This window comes from Oncorhynchus tshawytscha, linkage group LG03, assembly GCF_018296145.1.
Source record: "Oncorhynchus tshawytscha isolate Ot180627B linkage group LG03, Otsh_v2.0, whole genome shotgun sequence".
NCBI classification, from domain to species: Eukaryota; Metazoa; Chordata; class Actinopteri; order Salmoniformes; family Salmonidae; genus Oncorhynchus; species Oncorhynchus tshawytscha.
Genome location: NC_056431.1, coordinates 57603279 through 57626639, shown reverse-complemented (window position 1 = coordinate 57626639; position 23361 = coordinate 57603279). Strand labels below are relative to the sequence as shown.

The following is a 23361-nucleotide window of genomic DNA, read 5'->3' as shown; positions in this document are numbered from 1 at the left end:
GGTCAGAACTCCTAGAATTGAGATGGGGAAAAAGGAGCCCCCATGTAAAAAAGAAAGGGTCAGAACTCCTAGAATTGAGATGGGAAAAAGGAGCCCCCATGTAAAAAAGAAAGGGTCAGAACTCCTAGAATTGAGATGGGGAAAAAGGAGCCCCCATGTAAAAAAGAAAGGGTCAGAACTCCTAGAATTGAGATGGGGAAAAAGGAGCCCCCATGTAAAAAAGAAAGGGTCAGAACTCCTAGAATTGAGATGGGGAAAAGGAGCCCCCATGTAAAAAGAAAGGGTCAGAACTCCTAGAATTGAGATGGGGAAAAGGAGCCCCCATGTAAAAGGGTCAGAACTCCTAGAATTGAGATGGGGGAAAAGAGTCCCCAAGGGTCAGAACTCCTAGAATTGAGATGGGGAAAAGGAGTCCCCATGTAAAAGGGTCAGAACTCCTAGAATTGAGATGGGAAAAAGGAGTCCCCATGTAAAAGGGTCAGAACTCCTAGAATTGAGATGGGGGAAAAGGAGTCCCCATGTAAAGGGGTCAGAACTCCTAGAATTGAGATGGGGGAAAAGGAGTCCCCATGTAAAAGGGTCAGAACTCCTAGAATTGAGATGGGAAAAGGAGCCCCCATGTAAAAAAGAAAGGGTCAGAACTCCTAGAATTGAGATGGGAAAAAGGAGCCCCCTTTTAAAAAAGAAAGGGTCAGAACTCCTAGAATTGAGATGGGGAAAAAGGAGCCCCCATGTAAAAAAGAAAGGGTCAGAACTCCTAGAATTGAGATGGGAAAAAGGAGCCCCCATGTAAAAAAGAAAGGGTCAGAACTCCTAGAATTGAGATGGGAAAAAGGAGCCCCCATGTAAAAAAGAAAGGGTCAGAACTCCTAGAATTGAGATGGGAAAAAAGGAGCCCCCATGTAAAAAAGAAAGGGTCAGAACTCCTAGAATTGAGATGGGAAAAAGGAGCCCCCATGTAAAAAAGAAAGAAAAAGTAATCACTTGGTTTTCTTTACAGCAGATCAAATCCATATAGGCAGAACTGTAGCCAATGAGTAGGACATACTGTACATCTATGGCCCATTCCACAGACCCTGCTCTACAAACAGTCATTCATTCAATCACGTTTTTTACTTGTTCATGAATTTACCATAGAATAAATACATGTTTTCCTTCTGTGGTACAAATGTCCCGGAATATTTTTACCTATATTTTCACACAATAAATGACTGTTAATATTTCAAATGTTTTTGGACATACCCTCAAATTCTCCAGCATGAACATCTTAGTGTTGAGCTGAAGTTCCTCACTCATATGTTGCAGTTTAGATGTCGTCATTGTCCTTGTATACTATAGATAAATACTGCATATTGTACAGACCAGTCTGACTGCTGGGCACCTGATGTCACTTTTCCTAATGTTGGATGAATGCAAAGATGCTGTGCACTGCCTGTCTATCTGTGTCTGTCTATGTGTTTTCTTGGTCTGTCTGTCTGTCTGTCTGTCTGTCCGTCCGTCCGTCCGTCCGTCCGTCCGTCCGTCCGTCCGTCCGTCCGTCCGTCCGTCCGTCCGTCCGTCCGTCCGTCCGTCCGTCCGTCCGTCCGTCCGTCCGTTCCGTCTGTCTGATATTGTCTGATTCCACTCCAGTTTTGAGCCATTGTATATGTATTATACACTTGAATGTTTCTCCTCTCTTCCCAGATTCCTTTCATAGTCCCCCTTCTTTTCACTTTGAATCTTATTGGGGAAATAAAGCAATAACTGTTTTCATACATCTGATGCCTGTGTGTTTTTATAGTCAAAGCAGAAGTATACAATTACTTTACACAGAGGTATTGCTATAGATATTGAATGTCTATACGAGACTAATGCTGAAACATAATGATAGGTCTGCTGTGGTGTGGTTGAATTATTGATGCTCTTTGATTGGCTATAAACAGTTGAGGTTAATCTAGTATTCATTACTCTGCAGGTGTACAGGCTGTTAGATGGAGCTACTATGCACCTGTTACTGTTCAAAGTCAACTCCCAGTCAGCACCTGTTGTGTTCATGATGTGTCTATGCTCTCCTCTTTCCTCTCCTCCCTCATCTCTCTTATCCTCCCTCATTTCTCCTCTCATCCCTAATCAGTGCTTGACTTGAAATAGGTTACGGTACTCATTTTGTGTGTTGGTACTGTTTATATTTAGGTGTAAGAGCTCCACAAAACTTTTGAGCTAATATTCTATAAGAAGAACAGGAGCTCAAGCAGTAGAACATTTGAGGTGCCCAAGTCAAGCACTCTCCCTGATCTGTACTGAAGGGAGTTTAGTACTGAGTTGCCTCCGCAAAGAAGTTTACCAATTTCTCTTCTTGTAAAAAAAATGACTAAAGTTCAGTTTATCTGTGATGATGACAGAACAGGGTGCACAGCAGAGCAGAACCGGGTGAGTGCTGCCAGAGCCTCATGGCTGCCTGCCTGACCTACATACACACTGAGGGGAATAATGCCTATTATGTACATTCCTCCACATCTTTTCAGGGAAACTGTGCCAACTTTACTGCCCGGGGCTCTAGCTCTCTATAGCACCGCTGAATCAATGAGAGGGATGAGAGAGGGAGGAAAGAGAGAGCAGGGTGCTGCTCACTGTACTTCACTCTATTGGGGTGCTCACTCTACTTCCCCTACTCTCATGCCTACTCCAGCCGTAGGTTTCCATTTGCAGAAATCTTAGAAAGACGAAAGGAAACGTGTATTTGCCAATATTATGTTTTGTCCAAATGTAATCATGACGTTTGCTGCTCTCTAGTGGATACTTTTGATACCATTTTTTGTTGTTGACAATTTGCAATTTATCCGTGCACGATTTTGTATTTAAAAAAAATATGAAGAAATGTCATATGTTATATATTCAACCAAAATATTTCTTAATTTCGTTAGCAAATCATTATGGTATGCACAAATGCGCTTCAGGAATCGTCGCAAGGTGGCGATAAATGTTTAATTCTACAGTAAAAGGCTTTCGTACGTCTATGGTAAGTTCAAAGTTCACCCAACTCTAAAGTTTCCGCCAGTAGCTTCATTTGTTGTGGAGATAACTGCAGTTAACTGACGTATTGTGAACATATTCTCGTTTTAACACATACAAACAACATAAAGTACATATATTTAGCTGCTGGTGAAACAGGTTGGTGTATATACGTCACTAACTGTAAATTATTACAGTGTTTGTTTTGAGGGTAAAAGTGCTGCGGCCGCATTGGTTACCGTTAGCCAGCTAACGTTACTGTAACTGCTGTGCTAGCTATCTGAAACCACTCAGTCGTAACGTTAGCAGCTAGTCGGCTAGCTATCTTTGGTTTTTAGTTTCAGTGCTAACTAGCTACATATCGGATATTTATCTAGTTTACTACCAAATGTGTCACAGTGATGTCTGCTTTCCAGTGACTCGATAAAAGACGCCAAGATCATGGCTAATGTTTGAAATGAAATACTATTAGCTAACGTTACAGTAGCTAGCAAAATAAATACATTCATTGGCAGTTTCTGTATGAATTATAGTTAGTTGGCTGGCCACCCAGATATCCAGTGATGGTAGGCAATTAGTGTTTGAAAGACACAGCACATCTACACATTTTCCACACGGATCCCATTGACTATCTCCTCTCTCTCACCCCCCTCTTTCTCTTCACCCCCCAGCTTTCTGTAGTCAGGTGTCATGATGACCACCATCGTCCATGACACCACTGAGGCGGTGTGTCTGTGTCAGGAGTACAACCTGTTCTTGAAACCCATCGCCAAGATGACGGTGAATGATACACATTTATACTGTCACATACACTTGGACCTAAAGTAGTTAAATGAGCATCTCCAAATTAATGTATTTGACTTCCAGGTGAGCATGTATTGTGATATGTATTGTATGATTTCTCTTTCAGGTGAGTGTGGCACTGCCCCAGCTGAAGCTGCCTGGGAAGAGCATCTCTAACTGGGAGGTGATGGAGAGGTTGAAGGCCATGGTAGCTCCTGAACAGTTCTCTGCCCTCAGGTAGGCATGGGCCCTATGGGCAATTCCACAGTAACAGTCATGCTGACAATATGCTTTTTCACTTTAAAATGTATGTCAAACATAAACCAATGATTGCAAAACAAACCATACAACTATATGCACAAGGATGACTTTTAACAATTTCCAATTGAAACTTTACAATAACACATTTACTTGAAGAACAGTTAAGATGCAAAGTTTGGTAACAGAATGACTGTTTGAGCCATCATTCTGTTACCAAACAGTTCTTCAAATAAAATTGTACTATTTTCTACACTGTAGAAGATATCAAAACTATGAAGTAACATATGGAATCATGTAGTAACCAAAACAGTGTTAAAGAAATCAAATATATTTTATATTTGAGATTCTTCAAAGTAGCTACCCTTTGCCTTTGACAGCTTTGCACACTCTTGGCATTCTCTCAACCAGCTTCACCTGGAATGTTTTCCAATAGTCTTGAAAGAGTACCCACATATGCTGAGCACTTGTTGGCTGCTTTTCACAGCCACAACTCATCCCAAACCATCTCAATTGGGTTGAGGTCGGGTGATTGTGTAAGCCAGGTCATCTGATGCAGCACTCCATCACTCTCCTTCTTTGTCAAATAGCAATTACACAGCCTGGAGGTGTGTTGGGCCATTGTCCTGTTGAAGAAAATATTATAGTCCCACTAAGCCCAAACCAGATGGGATGGTGTATCGCTGCAGAATGTTGTGTTAGCCATGCTGGTTAAGTGTGCATTGAATTATAAATAAATCAGACAGTCACCAGCAAAGCACCATCACACCTCATCTTCCATGCTTTACAGTGGGAAACACATGCGGAGATCATCTGTTCACCAACTCTGCGTCTCACAAAGACATGGCGGGTTAGAATTAAAAATCGCAAAGTTGGACTCCTCAGACCAAAGGACAGATTTCCACCTGTCCATTGCTCGGGTTTCTTGGCCCAAGCAAGTCTCTTCTTATTGGTTTCCTTTAGTAGTGGTTTCTTTGCAGCAATTTAACCATGAAGGCCTGATTCACGCATTCTCTGAATAGTTGATGTTGAGATATGTCTGTTACTTGAACTCTGTGAAGCATTTATTTGGGCTGCAATTTGAGACTGGTAACTCTAATGAACTTATCTTCTTCAGCAGAGGTAACTCTGGGTCTTCCTTTCCTGTGGCGGTCCTCATGAGAGACAGTTTCATCAAAGCGCTTGATGGTCTTTGCGATTGCACTTGAAAAAACATCCAAAATACTTGACATTTTCCGTATTGACTGACCTTAATGTCTTAAAGTAATGATGGACTGTTCTTCTTGCCGTAATATGGAATTGGTCTCTTACGAAATAGGGCTGTCTTCTGTATGCCACCTCTACCTTGTCACAACACAGCTGATTGGCTCAAACTCATTAAGAAGGAAAGAAATTACACAAATGAACTTTTAACAAGACCCACCTGTTAATTGATTTGCATTCCAGGTGACTACCTCATGAAGCTGGTTGAGAGTGTGCAAAGCTGTCATCAAGGCAAAGGCTGGCTTCTTTGAGGAATCTCAAATATAACATTTGTTTTGATTTAGTTAACACTTTTTGTTGGTTACCACATTATTTCATATGTGTTATTTCATAGGTTTGATATCTTCACTATTATTCTACAATGTAGAAATAAAGAAAAACCCTTGAATGAGAAGATTGACTGGTACTGTACACTTTAAAGTGAAACATTTGAGTCTCAGCATCACCCTGTCACCATGCAATTGCCCCTATCTATAGGAATATATTCATACTGTTAGTCATAGGCAACATGTTTTCTATGTGTGGTGTTATAGCTATAACCAAGCTAATAACTCTACAATAACCAAAATTAAACTGACAATACTAATAATATGGCCAATGGGTTGCCTGGTATCAATATTTTCTGGTACTGATATATGTATTGTATGGAGAGGTAAACATCCCACCTCTGTCTCTCCGCAGGATTTCTAAGAGCACCATGGACTTCATCCGTTTTGAGGGCGAAGTGGAGAACAGAGGGGTGGTGAAGATCCTGCTGGCCAAACTGGATGGGAAGAGCATCAAACTCAGTGGCTTCACTGACATACTCAAGGTAGCGGAGATAATGTTGTGTAGGCTTGAAAATGTACGGGGGAAATGTAAAGTGTAACAGTCTGTATTTTTGGTCTTGGACAGCTTTCCCCAGGTTCTTGCAAAACAGAACTTTCTTTCTCCCAATCGACTGATAATAATGATTCATTTCTCTGTGGGATGTCTAGGTGCGTGCGGTAGAGAATAAGATGGACTTCCCGACACGTTATGATTGGGACTCGTTCTTCCGTGACGCCAAGGACATGAACGATACTGTTCCAGGAGAGAGGCCAGACACCATCCACCTGGAGGGCCTGCCCTGTCGCTGGTTTATCCTGCCTGACGGACCCCCCGACCGGCCCTCCGAGACCGCCCTGCAGGCTGTCTTCCAGGTACGGAGGGACGCACCATATACCTAGCAATCACTCAGTCCATCATCGATCGATCAATCAATCATCCTAACACACATCCCCACCAACCCTAACGTACACACCCCCTAACCCCTATCTCCTCCCAGGGTTTTGGTCCGGTGCGTCACGTGGACATCCCCATGCTGGACCCGTACAGAGAGGAGACTCTTGATAAGAACTTCAACACCTTCACCTTCGGCGGCCATCTTAACTTTGAGGCGTACGTCCAGTACCAGGATTACGATGGCTTCGCCAAGGCCATGGACACACTGAGAGGCATGAAGCTCATGTACAAAGGAGAGGACGGCAAGGCTGTGGCGTGCAACATCAAGGTACTGAACTACACACACTATCCATGCTACAAATATTTTCATGCATGTTAACATCAGAAGCCTCCTCCCTAAGTTTGTTTTATTCACTGCTTTAGCACACTGCCAACCCTGATGTCCTAGCCGTGTCTGAATCCTGGCTTAGGAAGGCCACCAAAAATTCTGAAATTTCCATCCCCAACTACAACATTTTCTGACAAGATAGCACTGCCAAAGGGGGCGGAGTTAGCCTGCAGAGTTCTGTCATACTATCCATGTCTGTGCCCAAACAATTCGAGCTTCTACTTTAAGAAATCCACCTTTCTAGAAATAAGTCTCTCAACGTTGCCGCTTGTTATAGACCCTCCTCAGCCCCCAGCTGTGCACTGGACACCATATGTGATTTGATTGCCCCCCATCTATCGTTAGAGTTCATACTGTTAGGTGACCTAAACTGGGATATGCTTAATACCCCGGCCGTCCTACAATCTAAGCTAGATGCCCTCAATCTTACACAAATTATCAGGGAACCTACCAGGTACAACCCTAAATTCGTAACGCGGGCACCCTCATCCTGACCAACTTGCCCTCTAACTACACCTCTGCTGTCTTCAACCAGGATATCAGCAATCACTGCCTCATTGCCTGCATCTGTAATGGGTCTGCGGTCAAACGACCACCCCTCATCACTGTCAAACGCTCCCTAAAACACTTCAGCGAGCAGGCCTTTCTAATCAACCCTGCCCGGGTATCCTGGAAGGATATTGACCTCATCCCGTCAGTAAAGGATGCCTGATTGCTGTTTAAAAGTGCTTTCCTCACCATCTTAAATAAGCATGCCCCGTTCAGAAAATGTAGAACTAAGAACAGATATAGCCATTGGTTTACGCCATCCTGTTTCGTACTGTATTAGCATCGAATAGCCCCTGTGGTATGCAACTTTTCAGGAAAGTCAGGAACCAATATACACAGTCAGTTAGGAAAGCTAAGGCTAGCTTTTTCAAACAGAAATGTGCATCCTGTAGCACTAATTCCAGAACGTTTTGGGACACTAAAGTTAATGGAGAATAAGAGCACCTCCTCACAGCTGCCCCCACTGTACTGAGGCTAGGAAACACCGTCACCACCGATAAATCTACGATAATCAAACATTTCAATAAGTATTTTTCTACGGCTGGCCATGCTTTCCACCTGGCTATCCCTACCCTGGCCAACAGCTCTGCACCCCCCGCAAAAACTTGCCCAAGTCCCTCCCGCTTCTCTGTCATTCAAATCCAGATAGCTGATGTTCTGAAAGAGCTGAAAAATCTGGATCCCTGCAAATCAGCTGGGCTAGACAATCTGGACCCTCTCTTTCTAAAATTATATTCCGAAATTATCTGCAACCCCTATTTCTACGCTGTTCAACCTCTTTCATATTGTCTGAGATCCCCAAAGATTGGAAAGCTGCTGCGGTCATCAGCCTCTTCAACAGGGGAGACACTCTAGACCCAAGCTGTTATAGACCTATATCTATTCTGCCCTGCCTTTCTAAAATCTTCGAAAGCCAAGTTAACAAACAGATCACCGACCATTTCGAATCCCACCGTACCTTCTCCACTATGCAATCTGGTTTCCAAGCTGGTCATGGGTGCACCTCAGCCACGCTCAAGGTCCTAAATGATATCATAACCGCCATCGATAAAAGACAGTACTGTGCAGCTGTCTTCATCGACCTGGCCAAGGCTTTCGACTCTGTCAATCACTGCATTCTTATCGGCAGACTCGATAGCCTTGGTTTCTCAAATTACTGCCTCGCCTGGTTTACCAACTACTTCTCAGACAGAGTTCAGTGTGTCAAATCGGAGGGAATGTTGTCAGGACCTCTGGCAGTCTCTATGGGGGTGCTACAGGGTTCAATTCTTGGGCCAACTCTTTTCTCTGTATATAGCAATGATGTCGCTCTGGCTGCTGATGACTCTGATCCACCTCTATGCAGACGACACCATTCTGTATACATCTGGCCATTCTTTGGACACTATGTTAACAAACCTCCAAACGAGCTACAATGCCATTCAACACTCCTTCCGTGGCCTCCAACTGATTTTAAATGCTAGTAAAACTAAATGCATGCTCTTCAACCGATTGCTGCCCACACACGCCCGCACGACTTGCATCACTACTCTGGACGGTTCTGACTTAGAATATGTGGACATCTACAAATACCTAGGTGTTTGGTTAGACTCTCCTTCCAGACCCACATTAAGCATCTCCAATCCAAAATTAAATCTAGAATCGGCATCCTATTTTGCAACAAAGCCTCCTTCACTCATGCTGCCAAACATACCCTCGTAAAACTGAACTGTCCTACCGATCCTTGACTTCAGCGATGTCATTTACAAAATAGCCTCCAACACTCTACTCAGCAAATTGGATGTAGTCTATCACAATGCCATCCGTTTTGTCACCAAAGCCCCATGTACTACCCACCACTGCGACCTGTATACTCTCGTTGGCTGGCCCTCGCTACATATTTGTCGCCAAACTCACTGGCTCCAGGTCATCTATAAGTCTTTGCTAGGTAAAGCCCCGCCTTATCTCAGCTCACTGGTCACCATAGCACCACCCACCCATAGCACGTGCTCCAGCAGGTATATTTCACTGGTCATCCCCAAAGCCAACACCTCCTTTGGCTGCCTCTCCTTCCAGTTCTCTGCTGCCAATGACTGTAACGAATTGCAAAAATCACTGAAGCTGGAGACTTTTATCTCCCTCTCTAACTTTAAGCATCAGCTGTCAGAGCAGCTTACCAATCAATGTACCTGTACACAGCCCATCTGTAAATGGCACACCCATCTACCTCATCCCCATATTGTTACTTATTTAAAAAATGTTTTGCTCTTTGCACCCCACTTGCACATCATTATCTGCACATCTATCACTCTGTTAAAGCTAAATTGTAATTATTTATTGCCTTACCTTCCTAATCTTACTACATTTTCACACACTGTACATATATTTCTCTATTGTGTTATTGACTGTACGTTTGTTTTCCCATGTGTTAGTTTGTGTTTTTTGTCGCACTATTTTGGCCAGGTCGCAGTTGTAAATGAGAACTTGTTCTCAACTGGCTTACCTGGTTAAATAAAGGTGAAATAAAAATAATAAGCAGACAACAAACATACAGTGTCCAAAACATTTAGAACACCTTCCTAATATTGAATTGCACCCCACCCCTTTTCCTTCAGAACAGACTCAATTCTTCAGGGCATGGACTACAAGGTGTCGAAAGTGTCCCATAGGGATGCTGGCCCATGTTGACTCCAATGCTTCTCACAGTTGGCAAGTTGGGTGGTGGACCATTCTTGATACACATGAGAAACTGTAGAGCGTGAAAAACCCAGCAGATTTGTCGTTTTTGACACAAACTAGTGTGCCTGGCACCTACTACCATACCTTGTTCAAAGGCACTTAAATATTTTGTCTTGCGTATTCACCTTCTGAATGGCACACATCCACAATCCATGTCTCAATTGTCTCAAGGCTTAAAAATAGTTACTTAACCAGTCTCCTCCCCTTCATGTACACTGATTGAAGTGGATTTAACAGGTGACATCAATAAGGGATCATAGCTTTCACCTGGTCAGTGTGTCATGTAAAGAGCAGGTGTTCTTAATGTTTTGTACACTCAGTGTATATAACCACACTAAGAGGGATGAAACATCAATGGAAGAGAGAGGTGGTAAGGCTGGGCTTAGATCTGGGCTAGATCTGGGTTAGGGTTGAGGGGATTGTCCTGTTGTGTGTTAGTTAATGAGAAGGGAGGGTTAGAGTCAGTACAGAAAGGCTTGTGTAGGGCAACAGGTTTAAGGCCTTTTAGTGAAATGAAAGTCAGGGCCGTATTATAATTCTAAGGATCACTGGGCTAAACCAGGGACCTGGTCCCTAATCCAAAACTAAGCCGTACTGCCTTAATGAAGAGGATGGAGAGAAAGAGGGCGGGGCAGAGGGAGAAATGAAGAGAGAGATCTGAGTGTCTAATCCACAGGGGTCAAAGCCTCTCAACCCAAATTAAGAGAGTGGGGGGAGGAGATGAGGAGGAGATGTGGGGGAGGGGGTGGTAGGAGAGTAGCATGTCTGTCTGTCTTTTTGTCAGGTGACCTGAGTGTCACTAGTGCACCCTGCAGTCCTACCCCAACTCTAATTAGGACTCATTGTATTTTTCTATTTGTCTGTCAGGTGACCTTTGACACCAGTAAGCACCTGAGTGACGTGGCTCTGAAGAGACGCCAGCAGGAACGACTGAGAATACAGGAGCTGGAGAGACAGAGGGAGGAGCAGAAACACAGAGAGAAGGAGGAGGAGGAACGCAAGGAGGAGGAGAGGTATAGTGAGAAAAGAGGAAAATAATTAATGTACTTGGTCTGAAAACACTGACCCCTGTCTATCTAATCCTTTCTTCTTTACTGTCCCTACCGTTTTCCTAGTCCTTGCTTCTTACGTGTCTCTACCGTGATCTTAGTCATGGTGATGGCTCTTAGGCCGGGATTCAATCCGAATCGCGCAATAGCACAGGTCAATATACAGCCAACAAAGCGTCTTTCAAAGGCATTAGCCCGACGTTTGCAGGGACTACTTTCATGGTAAACACTGTGTCAGCTCAACCATAAATTACCTTTAAAAGTAAATTACCTAGTCTTCAAGTTTGTAAAGAGGTGCTTCCACCATATTGTGGTCACCCATCCAGTCCAGATCTGCGAACAGAAGGTGGTAGGAACCAGTGGCGGTCGGTGTCGTTTAAGATGAGGGAGGACGGTTCTTTTTTTCTTTTTTTTTGAGCATGGCCTTATTTCTATTACAGCATATTGGATGACTGTCATTCGTATTCCATTCACCCAGCTCAATGTAACATCAATAGGTTTAGGCTACTACATGATACTCTACATGATAGTCATGAGGTTGCTACAACCCAGCCTGTGAATGAAAGTTTACAATGTAGGTACACAGGTCGAGAGAAATTTAACTAATCATGGTAAGACATTGATACATTCAATACTCCCTTGCACAATCTTGCCTGCCTCTTGCTGATCTCAGGTGTAATCATTGGTCCAACAGTTGCAAATTAGTTTCTTTTGGACCAATTCGGGTATGTTTATCCCCATTTTGTTCCATTTGCTTCAGTTTAAGAAAAGTCTTTCAACAGAATCGGCAGAGTGAATACACCCCTGATCACACGCAAACACAGTTCACTTTCATAGCAGCCACACACAAACAGCATGATCCTTTCAATCATTGGATAATTTGCATCTACACGCTCTCCTCACCTTTTCCTTTCGCTTGTGGACTTCTGTACACAACATATCAGCTGTCTGTGATCAGGCGAGAACCTTTTCAAGCCAAACCTTCATATTATAACCGTTAACCACTACACGCTGGATAGCCAGAGCCAGCTAGGTAACATAGCATCCCTCTCTGTTTGAGCTGGGTGTTTGAATAGGCTAAATTAGCTAGCGGCATTTGCTAGCTAAGTGAAATAAAGCTAGCTCTCTCTCTCTCTCTTTTGCTTCTTCAATTTTTTTTTTTCAACTGTTCAACTACTGTCTTTCAGTAAACTATTAACCACATTGTTTGCACTGCAGTGCTAGCTAGCTGTAGCTTATGCTTTCAGTACTAGATTCATTCTTTGATCCTTTGATTGGGTGGACAACATGCTGCAAGAGCTCTGATATGTTGGATGACGTCCTCCTGAAGTTGTCATACTGTAATTACTGTGTAAGTCTATGGAAGGGGGTGAGATCCACGAGCCTCCTATGTTTTTTATTGAAGTCATTGTACAGAAACTAGCTGTCCTCCAGCTACACCATGGTGCTACCCTACATAGTTGAGGCTACTGTAGACCTTCATTTCAAAACATTGTGTTTTAATCAATTATTTGGTGGCGTGAATATATTTAGTATAGGTTTATCCAAAAAAGAGAACTTTTTAAGTGTTTCACTATTTTTATTTTTATGAAATTCACTGAGGAGAATTGGTCCTGCCCTTCCTCCTCTGAGGAGCCTCCACTGGTAGGAACTAGGATACTGGGGCCTGTATTGGTTGACAGTAGCAGAACTATGTATTAGACTAGATGATGTACCATGCTTCTGCTGTGGTTGTAGGAAACACAAAGAGGTGGAGGAGGAGGAAAAGGTGCAGAGGAAAGTAGAGAGGATACAGAAACGAGAGCAGAAGCTGAGAGAGAGGGAAGAGAAGAGGAACATAAAGAAGGTGAAGAGGAGGCAGGAGGTGGAGCAGAAGAAGTTGCAGTTGAAGATCGCGACGGAGGAGAGAAGGCTGTTGTTGGCTCAGCGGAACCTGGAGTCTATACGCCTTATGGCTGAACTACTGGGCAGGGCCAAGGTACACACACAACTACAGACACTTGATATATGGCGCCATTGAACATTCAATAGGGAAACATGCTGATAGGAACCACTTAATCATTTCTCTCTCCCTTCCCTCAGGCTCTGAAACAGCAGCAGCAGGAGAAAGAGAGAGCGGAAAGAGAGGAGCAAGAGAAGGAGGAGTTAGCCAGGCAAAAGGAGGAGTTAGCCCGGCAAAAGGAGGAGTTAGCCCGGCAGAAGCAGCTCGAGGCCTGCAGGCGGGAGCAGGAGGCGGAGCTGAGACGTGTGGAGTTAGAGAAGGGGCGTGCCTTGGATCTGCAGCGCAGAGAGAGAGAGCTGAGGGAGAGACTGGTTAGTAACCTGCTGAAGAAGGCTGGAGGAAAGGGAGAGAACCAGACCTCCACCACCCAGCCCTCTGCCCTGACCATGCCCAGGGGAGAGAGCTCCGACCTGGGGAAGACGGCCAGGGCCCTGGGGGTGAACGGGGTTAGACCAAGGGGAGAGGAGAGCCCCAGAGCTACCGTACGATCACACGTCACTGAGAAACAGATAGGAGAGAGGGAGGAGAGGCAAGGAGAATGGGAGGAGAGGCGAGGGGGCAGAGAGGACAGGGAAGGAGGCATGGAGGAGAGAAGAGGTTATGGGTTGAGAAGCAGAGAGGTGAGGGAGAGGAGTCGGTCCCACAGCCGGGGCAGGAGGTGGTACAGCCGGAGACGCAGCGGTAGCAGGAAAAGAAGAAGCTCTAGTAGAAAGAGGAGTGATAGTCAGAGGAGAAGGAGAAGTGATAGCAGACGGAGGAGAAGTGGTAGTTCTAAGAAGAAGAGAAGCTATAGCAGGGGGAGGAGTGGTAGTTGTATCCACAGGAGACGCAGTCACCATGGACGGGGCTGCAGCAGCAGGAGCACGAGCTGTGATTGGAGCAGAAGCTCTAGTGGGAGGAGCCACAGCAGAGGGAGGAGGACACATAGACATAGAGACAGCAGGCACAGATCTAGTAGCAGCAGCTCTAGGAGTAGAGAGAGGAGCAGGGAGAAAGACAGGAGCAGGGAGAAGGAGAGGAGTGGAGACAGGAGCAGCGATAGAGACAGGGACTCCAGGAAGCATGGTAGTAGTTATTCCAGACGACACTAAATGGTCAACACAGCCAGAGGAGACAGAAGAGGACCCTATGCCTGGGCCTAGTTTAAGTAATGCACGGTCAGGGCGTCTGGTTCTGTATGCTGCTACACACTGTCTCTGGACCATATCAGCTTCTTATAGTCTCCACACACACACACACCTCTTTCTCTCCCTCCACCAATGCTCTTCGTTAATCTGTAGGTTACAGAATGCTACACTGCTATTATGTTCTGTTTGACACATGTAGTGTAGATGCCATATGTACTGTAGTTTGATCACTTGGTTAGTATGTGTCTCCTTTGAGGAAAGATAGAAAAAATACTTAAACTTTTTAGGGTCACAGTGAATGGCCTGTTTTGTGTTTCAGAATAACAATATTACTGGGTTTCTGGGAACTGTAGTTCAGTATTAGAGCACTTCAGCAGGGATCTGTAGTCCTATGGCCAGACACCACACAGCCTCAGTAGATAGACAGCTGAAGTCTAAGTCAAGTGTTTTCCCCTAGGATAAAGAGAACGAAGCCAAAGACAATCAGCAAAAAACAGCTTAACCAGACACACGTTTTCGAATTCCACGTCTAACCACCAGACTAGTAGTTTCAGTTCTAACTTGATGTCACTAGAACATAAAGTGGTTCTGTGAGATGTAATGATGTCTGCAGTGTTCTGGTGAGAGAGAATTTTAGGTGACTCTGTTTTGAAGGACCCACCCCAGACTGAAGCCTAGTGTCACCATGTTAACTTTTTGAATGGTGTTCCTGCTAGTTCAAGCCAGGAGCCTGCCTGTCTGTGTACATTTACTTTGCCTTATTGATGAGTGTGTGAACAGAGCAGAGTGAGTGGGTAACGTTGTATATAGGTTGTATAAAGGTTCAGGGTGTCGTCAATCTGCTGTGTATGCTCATGTTTCTCTGTTCTGATGGGTGGCTGCATGTCCTCAACACACTGTCATTTTATTTGTTGAAATAAAGAAACGACAGAAAAGATGTGATTTATTTTGGATGAATATTCTGAATGGATGGATGAATATTCTGAATGGATGGATAACTTAATGCCTACTATATCATTCCTTCCATACATTTCATTATTCTAGCTAATCTGTGGTTCTATTACAAACTGAAGTTTTTTTGTGTGTAGTTAAAGTAGTGGGTGTTAAAACAGGCCCCAGTTTAATGACAGTATGAAACAGAATGAGGTGTGTGTGTGTGTAGTGTTTATCAAGGACCCAGTGTATTGAGGTCTGAGCCCCTCACTGTAATCTGGGTTATTTGACTAATCTGATTATTCTGCTCCGACTGGGGCTGCACTCACACACACACACACACACAAGACCTATGGGCTATGCGATTAAACTTGAGACTGAGGCAGCAGTGGTCATTAATATTACTCCCTCAGTCGTTTGCACTGCCACACATTTACAAGAGCTATTGGCTGTTTCACTACAACACACACGAGGACTAGCAGCAGTAGCAGAACCAGGATCAACTTGGGACCAACTCATACAGGATACACTACTAAAGGACTCATACCGATCTCCTTTGACAACAGGAGGCCTCGCAGGAACACTCAGTCTCATACAGCAACAGACACAAACCTACGCTGGTCAAGCAGAAGTGTCTAGTGAGAGGCTGAGGGACCAGGGAAGACTTTTCTAATGGAGCCAGCTGGTACTACTACTACTGTTACTACTACTGCTGCCTACCCCCGGAAGATTCTGGACTATATGGAAGGCTTCCTGGTCTCTAAGGTAAAACACACACATAGGATTCAAGTCCCATTCTCAACCACTGTTTGACGTGTGTGTTTGAGCCTGCCCTCTCTCCCCTAGACCCTGTTCACAGCCTGTGAGCTGGGTGTGTTTGACCTGCTGGCCTCGTCACAGCACCCCCTGTCTCTAGAGGAGGTAGCACTGGGAATCAGGGCCAGCCAGGACGGGACTGAGAGGCTCCTGGCAGCCTGCACCGGGCTGGACCTACTCAATACACACACACTGGACGGACAGGGTAATGCACACACACACACGCACTGGAAGGACAGGGTAATGCACACACACACACACTGGACGGATAGGGTAATACACACACACACACACACAATGGACGGACAGAGTAATGCACACACACACACACACACTGGACGGACAGAGTAATGCACACACACACAGACAGACTGGACGGACAGGGTAACTCTCTCTCACACTCACTCACTCACTCTTTCATATACCCCTCTCTGTGTCTCTAGTGATGTACAGTAACACAGAGCAGTCCAGTGTGTATCTGACCCAGTCCAGTCCAGTGTCCCTGACCCAGTCCATCCACTACAGTTCCAAGACGATCTACCTCTGCTGGCATTACCTGACTGACGCTGTGAGGTGAGTCCTCTCACCTGAGTTGTGTTCACCAAGGAGAACATATTTGGATTTGAATTGAAACAGGAACCTGCTCTTTGTCCCCCCAGGGAGGGCAGTAATCAGTATGAGAAGGCGTTCGGTGTCAAATCTGAACATCTGTTTGAAGCCCTGTACAGGTGACACAATCATACACACACAGCTCTTCATCTCTACTCTACCTTTACTCTCTCTCCATATTCTCCTTCTCCTCCACATATTCTCTCTCTCCCTCTGCTTTCCTGCCTGGAGAAAAAGTGTCAGTGGAATGAGAAATGTTGTGGAATGGCCTTGAGCTTCACAGTCAATCTAATGAGAATGGTATTTTTTATGGTTCAGTGATTTTCAAGGATCACATTTATTTTAGAACAAAACACTTTCTCTTCATTATTCTCTCTCTCTGTCTCTCTTACTCTTTATCTGACTCTATCTGTCAGTCGTTGTTGATGGTGTGAGAGGCGCGGAAGGACAGAAAGGAGGGAGGAGGAAAAGCAGGAGAAGGAATCAGAGTTGTGAATCATTCAGAGGGCAGTTTATATTTGCTGGGCACAGCTGTCTGGTACTGTATCTGTGAAAAGAGGTGTGTGTGTGTGTGTGTGTGTGTGTGTGTGTGTGTGTGTAGGTCTGAGGAGGAGATGGTAAAGTTTATGCAGCTGATGAACTCCATCTGGAACATCTGTGGTCGAGACGTGGTGACGGCCTTCAACCTCTCACCTTTCACAACCATCTACGACCTTGGGGGTGAGGAGTTGTGTGTGTTTACCATCTTGACATAAGGTGAAAGGTCACTGTGTAGAGTAGAGCTGTGTGTAATAACTCCAAAGACCACAGGGGGTAGCTGTGCAGCTACAAGCTGAGGCTGACACAAAGGAAAGAGAAAGAGGGAGAGGCTAGGGAGAGAAAAAGTTCTGTGCGTTTTGTTTCCCTTTCATTCTGTTTTCTTATTTTTTCTTCTTTGATTCCTTCTCTCCCCTGTCCTGTACTATTGAACTGTTTGTGCGTGTGTCTGTGATATATGAGTGGGTGTGTTCAGAATACAGATTCCACTAAAAAGAGTTCTGATAAAGCACACCCAACCTAAAGACTCAACAGTCTTCCAGACAGGCCAGGCCAAGTGTTCTCTGTAGACACTGTCTGGGTGTAAAACCCACATAGAGATGACACATCACATCACAAACACACACCAGGGCTGGGCGGGCTCTCCTGGGACTCACAGCACCTCATTGGTCAGTTAAGGATTATTGCTCTGCTAATTAGTTAATAGGTTACCATGGCAACATATTCCTGTGATTATAAATACTATATTACATATCACTGCTCTCTCTCTCTCTCTCTTTCCCTCTCTCTTTCTCTAGGTTGTAGTGGAGCGCTAGCCAAGCAGTGTGTGTTGGCGTACCCAGATTGCACTGTGACAATCTTTGACCTCCCCAAGGTGGTGAAGACATCCAGAGAACACTTTGTTACCGACGACAACCAGAGGGTCAGCTTCCATGAAGGTAGACAACTCCTACTCCGAGAGACAGCCAATCAGTGACCTCAGACAGAGCGATGGGAGGAGCCATTGTCTTTGACTGACAGTATTGTGTATTTGTGTATGTGTGTAGGGGACTTTTTCAAAGATGCACTGCCAGATGCTGACCTCTATATTCTGGCGAGAATCCTTCATGACTGGACAGACGTGCGCAGCATAGAACTACTGACCAAAGTCTACAGGGCCTGCAGACCAGGTACACACACACACACACACACACACACACATCCTCCTCTATCGCTCTCTCTCTCCTTCAGTCATTCTCTCTGGTGAGAAAGATCAGATGCGACTTGGCTCTGTCTCTGTGTGTGTGTGTGTGCAGCCAGGTCACCTGTGATACAAGTCAGTATTCAACACCCATCCATGTCTGACGACTTCCTGAGATGATGTGGAAACCGGCCACTAGAGGCAACAGTGAGCGCTCTCATTCCAAAGGTTGCTAGTTCGAATCCAGCAATATCATTTTTTCGATTTTAGTTTTAAGCCTAGCCCAAACCTTAACCCTTATCTTAACCATTCAGAGTTAATGCCTGAACTTAACTATTATCTTAACCATTCGGAGTTAATGTCTTATCTTAACCATTCAGAGTTAATGCCTGAACTTAACTATTATCTTAACCATTCAGAGTTAATGCCTTATCTTAACAAGTCAGAGTTAATGCCTGAACTTAACCATTCAGAGTTAATGCCTTATCTTAACCATTCAGAGTTAATGCCTTATCTTAAACCATTCAGAGTTAATGCCTTGTCTTAACAATTCAGACTCATTATCTTAACCATTAATGCCTTATCTTAACCATTCAGTTAATGCCTTATCTTAACAAGTCAGAGTTAATGCCTGACTTCAACTCTTATCTTACCATTCAGAGTTAACTTTCTAACCATTAAGAATTTGGAGTTAATGCCTTATTTAACCATTCAGAGTTAATGCCTAACCATATCTTAACCATTCAGAGTTAATGCCTGACCTCAACTCTTATCTTAACCATTCGGGGTTAATGCCTGACCTCAACTCTTATGTTAATGACTTATCTTAACCATTCTTAACCTTATCTCATTCAGAGTTAATGCTTTATCTTAACCATTTGGATTAATGCTTAACCATTCAGAGTTAATGCCTTATCTTAACCATTCAGAGTTAATGCCTTATCTTAACCATTCAGAGTTAATGCCTTATTTAACCTTAACCATTCAGAGTTAATGCCTTATTTAACCATTCAGAGTTAATGCCTTGTCTTAACAATTCAGAGTTAATGCCTGACCTCATTATCTTAACCGTTCAGAATTAATGCCTTATCTTAACCATTCAGTGTTAATGCCTTATCTTAACAATTCAGAGTTAATGCCTTATCTTAACCATTCAGAGTTAATGCCTGACCTCAACTCTTATCTTAACCATTCGGGGTTAATGCCTGACCTCAACTCTTATCTTAACCATTCAGAGTTAATGCCTTATCTTAACCATTCAGAGTTAATGCCTTATCTTAACCATTCAGAGTTAATGCCTTATCTTAACCATTCAGAGTTAATGCTTTATCTTAACCATTTGGAGTTAATGCCTTAACCATTCAGAGTTAATGCCTTATCTTAACAATTCAGAGTTAATGCCTGACCTCAATACTTATTTTAACCATTCAGAGTTAATGCCTTATTTAACCATTCAGATTTAATGCCTTATCTTAACAATTCAGAGTTAATGCCTGACCTCAACCCTCTTAACCGTCTTAACCATTCAGAGTTAATGCCTTATCTTAACAATTCATTAATGCCTGACCTCAACCCTTATCTTAACCGTTCAGAATTAATGTTAATGCCTTATCTTAACCATTCAGAGTTAATGCCTTATCTTAACAATTCAGAGTTAATGCCTGACCTCAACCCTATCTTATTTTAATGCCTTATTCAGAGTTAATGCCTTATTTAACCATTCAGAGTTTAATGCCTTATCTTAACAATTCAGAGTTAATGCCTGAATTAATGCCTTATCAACCGTTTAATGCCTTATCTTAACAATTCAGAGTTAATGCCTGACCTCAATACTTATTTTAACCATTCAGAGTTAATGCCTTATTTAACCATTCAGATTTAATGCCTTATCTTAACAATTCAGAGTTAATGCCTGACCTCATTATCTTTACCGTTCAGAATTAATGCCTTATCTTAACCGTTCAGAGTTAATGCCTTATCTTAACAATTACGAGTTAATGCCTAACCTTAAGAATTCGTAGTTAATGCCTAACCTTAAGAATTCAGAGTTAATGCCTTACCTTAACCATTCAGAGATAACCCCCTAGAGTCGATGTCTGCTCTCCCGCGGAAATCTAAATGGCATAATAAAAAATCCTGATAAAAATCTGTCAGTTTAAGTTATAGATGTTGCACCTCCTCATCTGGTGTGAAAGGTGACAGAGATACAGCAGTGTTTGTCAGACCATGAGACATCCCGAAAATCAAGTCTTCTCACAAAATCATCTGTAGCATCCGACGGTTGAGACTGTCACACACACGATGGTGTTCTCTATTTTGCTCTACGACCCCCACACTGTTCTTGGGGCTCGTCTGAAGTCGGTACAGCCGATCTGCCAACTTCTGTACTCAGGTACTGTATATTGAGACTGTTTAGTGCCCAAAAGAAGGGGTTAAATACAAGTTGAAAAATTATAATAATGTTTCCTGATCTTTCTTATATCTCTCAGATATTGGACAGACATTTCAGAACAAACTTCCTACCTTTTTTTTTTATACTTCAAGGGGTCTTAAAATTCTGAATCTAATAGCAAAATTATCCTTGGTATGATCTTCTTTAAACAATTCCATATAGCTTAGTAGGGTTAATGCCTGAACTTAACCTTAAACACTTAGACATTTGACGTTTCGAACAACCTTGAAATTTGAGGTTCGAGAAACATGAATGGACGCCCTATTCTGACATGAGACTGTGAGAACTGGTAGCCAAATTCTGTTTATTGTTGTCTGTGTGTTTGTGTGTCCCATAGCTGCACTGTCACAAATACCACCCCTCTCCTTACTCTTCTGCACCCCCTCCCTCGCCTCGGGTGACTGTGTCAAGAACAGCATCCTATCAGACAAGCCCACAAGTAGCCACACACAAACACTATGGTCTTTGAGAGCTCCTCTGTAGCCAGAGGCTTGTTACATAACACAAACACACTCACACACACACACTGGCAAGAACATAACACACACACACACATTCCGCAGAGATGCAAATGAGGATATTCTTTTAACCTTCAGCTCAACCTTCTGATAGAAACTAACAGAGTAAGCAGCAGTCTGGGAAGGACAACTGAGGAAGAATGCACATTGACTGACATCACAGCCAGGCCATCGTAGCCCAGAGCCAAAGAACGCAATCAGGCACTCATTATATGTTTTCTGTGTTTGTGTGTTCGTGTGTGTGTGTATGTGCATGTGAGAATGTGTGTTTGTGTGTGTGTGTGTGTGCGTGTGAAAATGTGTGTTTGTGTATGTATGTATGTATGTATGTATGTGTGTGTGTGTGAGAATGTGTGTGTGTGTGTGTGTGTGTGCGTGTGAGTGTGTGTTTGTGTATGTATGTATGTGTGTGTGTGTGTGTGTGTGAGAATGTGTGTGTGTGTGTGCGTGTGAGAATGTGTGTTTGTATGTTTGTGTGTGCGCGTGTGAGAATGTGTGTTTGTGTATATGTGTGTGTGTGTGTGTGTGTGTGTGTAGGAGGAGGTGTGTTGGTGGTAGAGGCGTTGCTGTGTGAAGATGGGTCAGGGCCTCTGACAGCCCAGCTGTACTCTCTGAACATGCTGGTGCAGACGGAGGGGAAAGAGCGGACGGCAGCAGAGTACACTGCCCTGCTGACAGCTGCAGGGTTTCAAAACATACAGGTGGAGAGGACAGGCAAGATTTATGATGCTGTCCTGGGACGCAAGTAGAGAAGTCTCTATATCTACTGTTGATGTTGCTGATGTACAGATCTGCTATCTTAATTTGATCACTCTGTTGTCGCAAAGAATTCATTTCCACTACAAAATGTCAGACTTGATTAACGGAAAATGAATCAACCCCTACAAAAATATAGATGAATTACAATCTACATAATAATTCACATTTCCTGTTGCTGGAGGTTTATTATTAACAGGGTCAAATTAAATGATAGACCGTTATTATCTCTGTAGACCTGTCTATCTCTGTAGCCTAGGTAGTAAACCTATTGTCTTTGTAATCTTTATTTGAATGTTAAAACCTTTGTTCTTCTGATATGAGAGACTATTTACCCAATAAAACTGTGTTGTTCTACAGTCAATGTTCTACAGTTTCTCTGTTTCTGATTGGTTCTCTGATTGGTTCTCTGGGGAGGTAAAGGGAGGGAGGGTGGAAGTAAAGTAGAGGAGGGAGGTTCAAGGACATTCATCATCCTCTTCTCTTCCCCTCCTCTTCACCAGACTAATCTGGCCTCAGGCTGGTTCACTTCACACCACACTAACACTCTGTGATGATGTCACTGTTCTTTATCCAGAGGCCTTTGCATGACGCTCCTGTAAGACAACTGCTCCAGGGCATGCTGGGTATACACTCACAGCCACTGACCATGTGTGTGTGTGTTTATGTGAGTCTTGGTTATTCTTGGCAAAAGTAAACTTTTTTGAAGAGGTTATAGCAAGATTTTCCTACTGTAAATTTTGGCATGAAAACGACGTTTTGCTGTAGGAATATTATTTAAATATTAGCTCTGCATGGGCTCCTGAGTGGCGCAGTGGTCTAAGGCACTGCATCTCAGTGCTTGAGGCATCACTACAGACACCCTGGATTGAATCCAGGCTGTATCACAACCGAATGTGATTTGGAGTCCCATAGGGCGGCGCACAGATTGCCCAGCGTTTGGCCGGTGTAGGCCGTCATTGTAAATAAGAATTTGTTCTTAACTGACTTGCTAGTTAAATAAAATGATCGGCCCTGGTCAAACAAGGCCTTGTTTGATTATAAGTACTTAGGTGATAGTGGCCTTGTGGTTGGAGTGTCCTCCTGAGATTGGAAGGTTGTGAGTTTAATCCCTCATACCAAAGACTGTAAAAATGGGACCTGATGCATCTCTGCTTTACACTCAGCATTAAGGAGATAGATTGGGGGTAATGTCCTATGATAGACTAGCATCCTGTCCCGTGGGTGTA

At 43.7% G+C, this 23361-nt stretch overlaps 2 protein-coding genes across 3 annotated transcripts; both read left to right on the top strand.

Annotated features, from left to right (window-relative positions):
* The first annotated feature begins 3020 nt into the window (after positions 1-3020).
* On the top strand, positions 3021-15266 carry LOC112239799 (A-kinase anchor protein 17A). Its single transcript, XM_024408208.1, has 9 exons — positions 3021-3150; positions 3663-3771; positions 3902-4011; positions 5977-6106; positions 6273-6476; positions 6602-6826; positions 11021-11166; positions 12940-13180; positions 13285-15266. The coding sequence occupies exons 2-9, from the start codon at positions 3682-3684 to the stop codon at positions 14293-14295; spliced, it is 2157 nt and encodes a 718-aa protein (XP_024263976.1). The 5' UTR covers positions 3021-3150; positions 3663-3681; the 3' UTR covers positions 14296-15266.
* A 100-nt stretch (positions 15267-15366) lies between these two features.
* Positions 15367-22496, top strand: LOC112239807 (acetylserotonin O-methyltransferase). 2 transcript variants are annotated; one of them, XM_024408216.2, is made up of 8 exons: positions 15367-16029; positions 16111-16285; positions 16524-16653; positions 16740-16808; positions 17291-17409; positions 18024-18164; positions 18273-18395; positions 21914-22496. In XM_024408216.2, exons 1-8 carry the CDS (start codon positions 15937-15939, stop codon positions 22123-22125), a joined length of 1062 nt encoding a protein of 353 aa, XP_024263984.1. In that variant the 5' UTR covers positions 15367-15936; the 3' UTR covers positions 22126-22496. The 2 variants fall into 2 exon arrangements, with proteins under 2 accessions (XP_024263984.1, XP_024263990.1); XM_024408222.2 differs by lacking the exon at positions 21914-22496 and adding an exon at positions 18522-18764.
* The last annotated feature ends 865 nt before the right edge of the window (positions 22497-23361 follow it).

What these genes read in the sequence shown, in the direction of transcription:
- LOC112239807 (XM_024408216.2), top strand. Translation starts at nt 15,937, where the DNA reads ATGGAGCCAGCTGGTACTACTACTACTGTTACTACTACTGCTGCCTAC. An exon ending in AAGGCTTCCTGGTCTCTAAG is followed by an intron (nt 16,030 to 16,110) that starts GTAAAACACACA and finishes TCTCTCCCCTAG; the next exon opens with ACCCTGTTCACAGCCTGTGA. An exon ending in CTGTTTGAAGCCCTGTACAG is followed by an intron (nt 16,809 to 17,290) that starts GTGACACAATCA and finishes GTGTGTGTGTAG; the next exon opens with GTCTGAGGAGGAGATGGTAA.
- LOC112239799 (XM_024408208.1), top strand. Translation starts at nt 3,682, where the DNA reads ATGATGACCACCATCGTCCATGACACCACTGAGGCGGTGTGTCTGTGT. An exon ending in AACCCATCGCCAAGATGACG is followed by an intron (nt 3,772 to 3,901) that starts GTGAATGATACA and finishes TTTCTCTTTCAG; the next exon opens with GTGAGTGTGGCACTGCCCCA. An exon ending in GCTTCACTGACATACTCAAG is followed by an intron (nt 6,107 to 6,272) that starts GTAGCGGAGATA and finishes TGGGATGTCTAG; the next exon opens with GTGCGTGCGGTAGAGAATAA.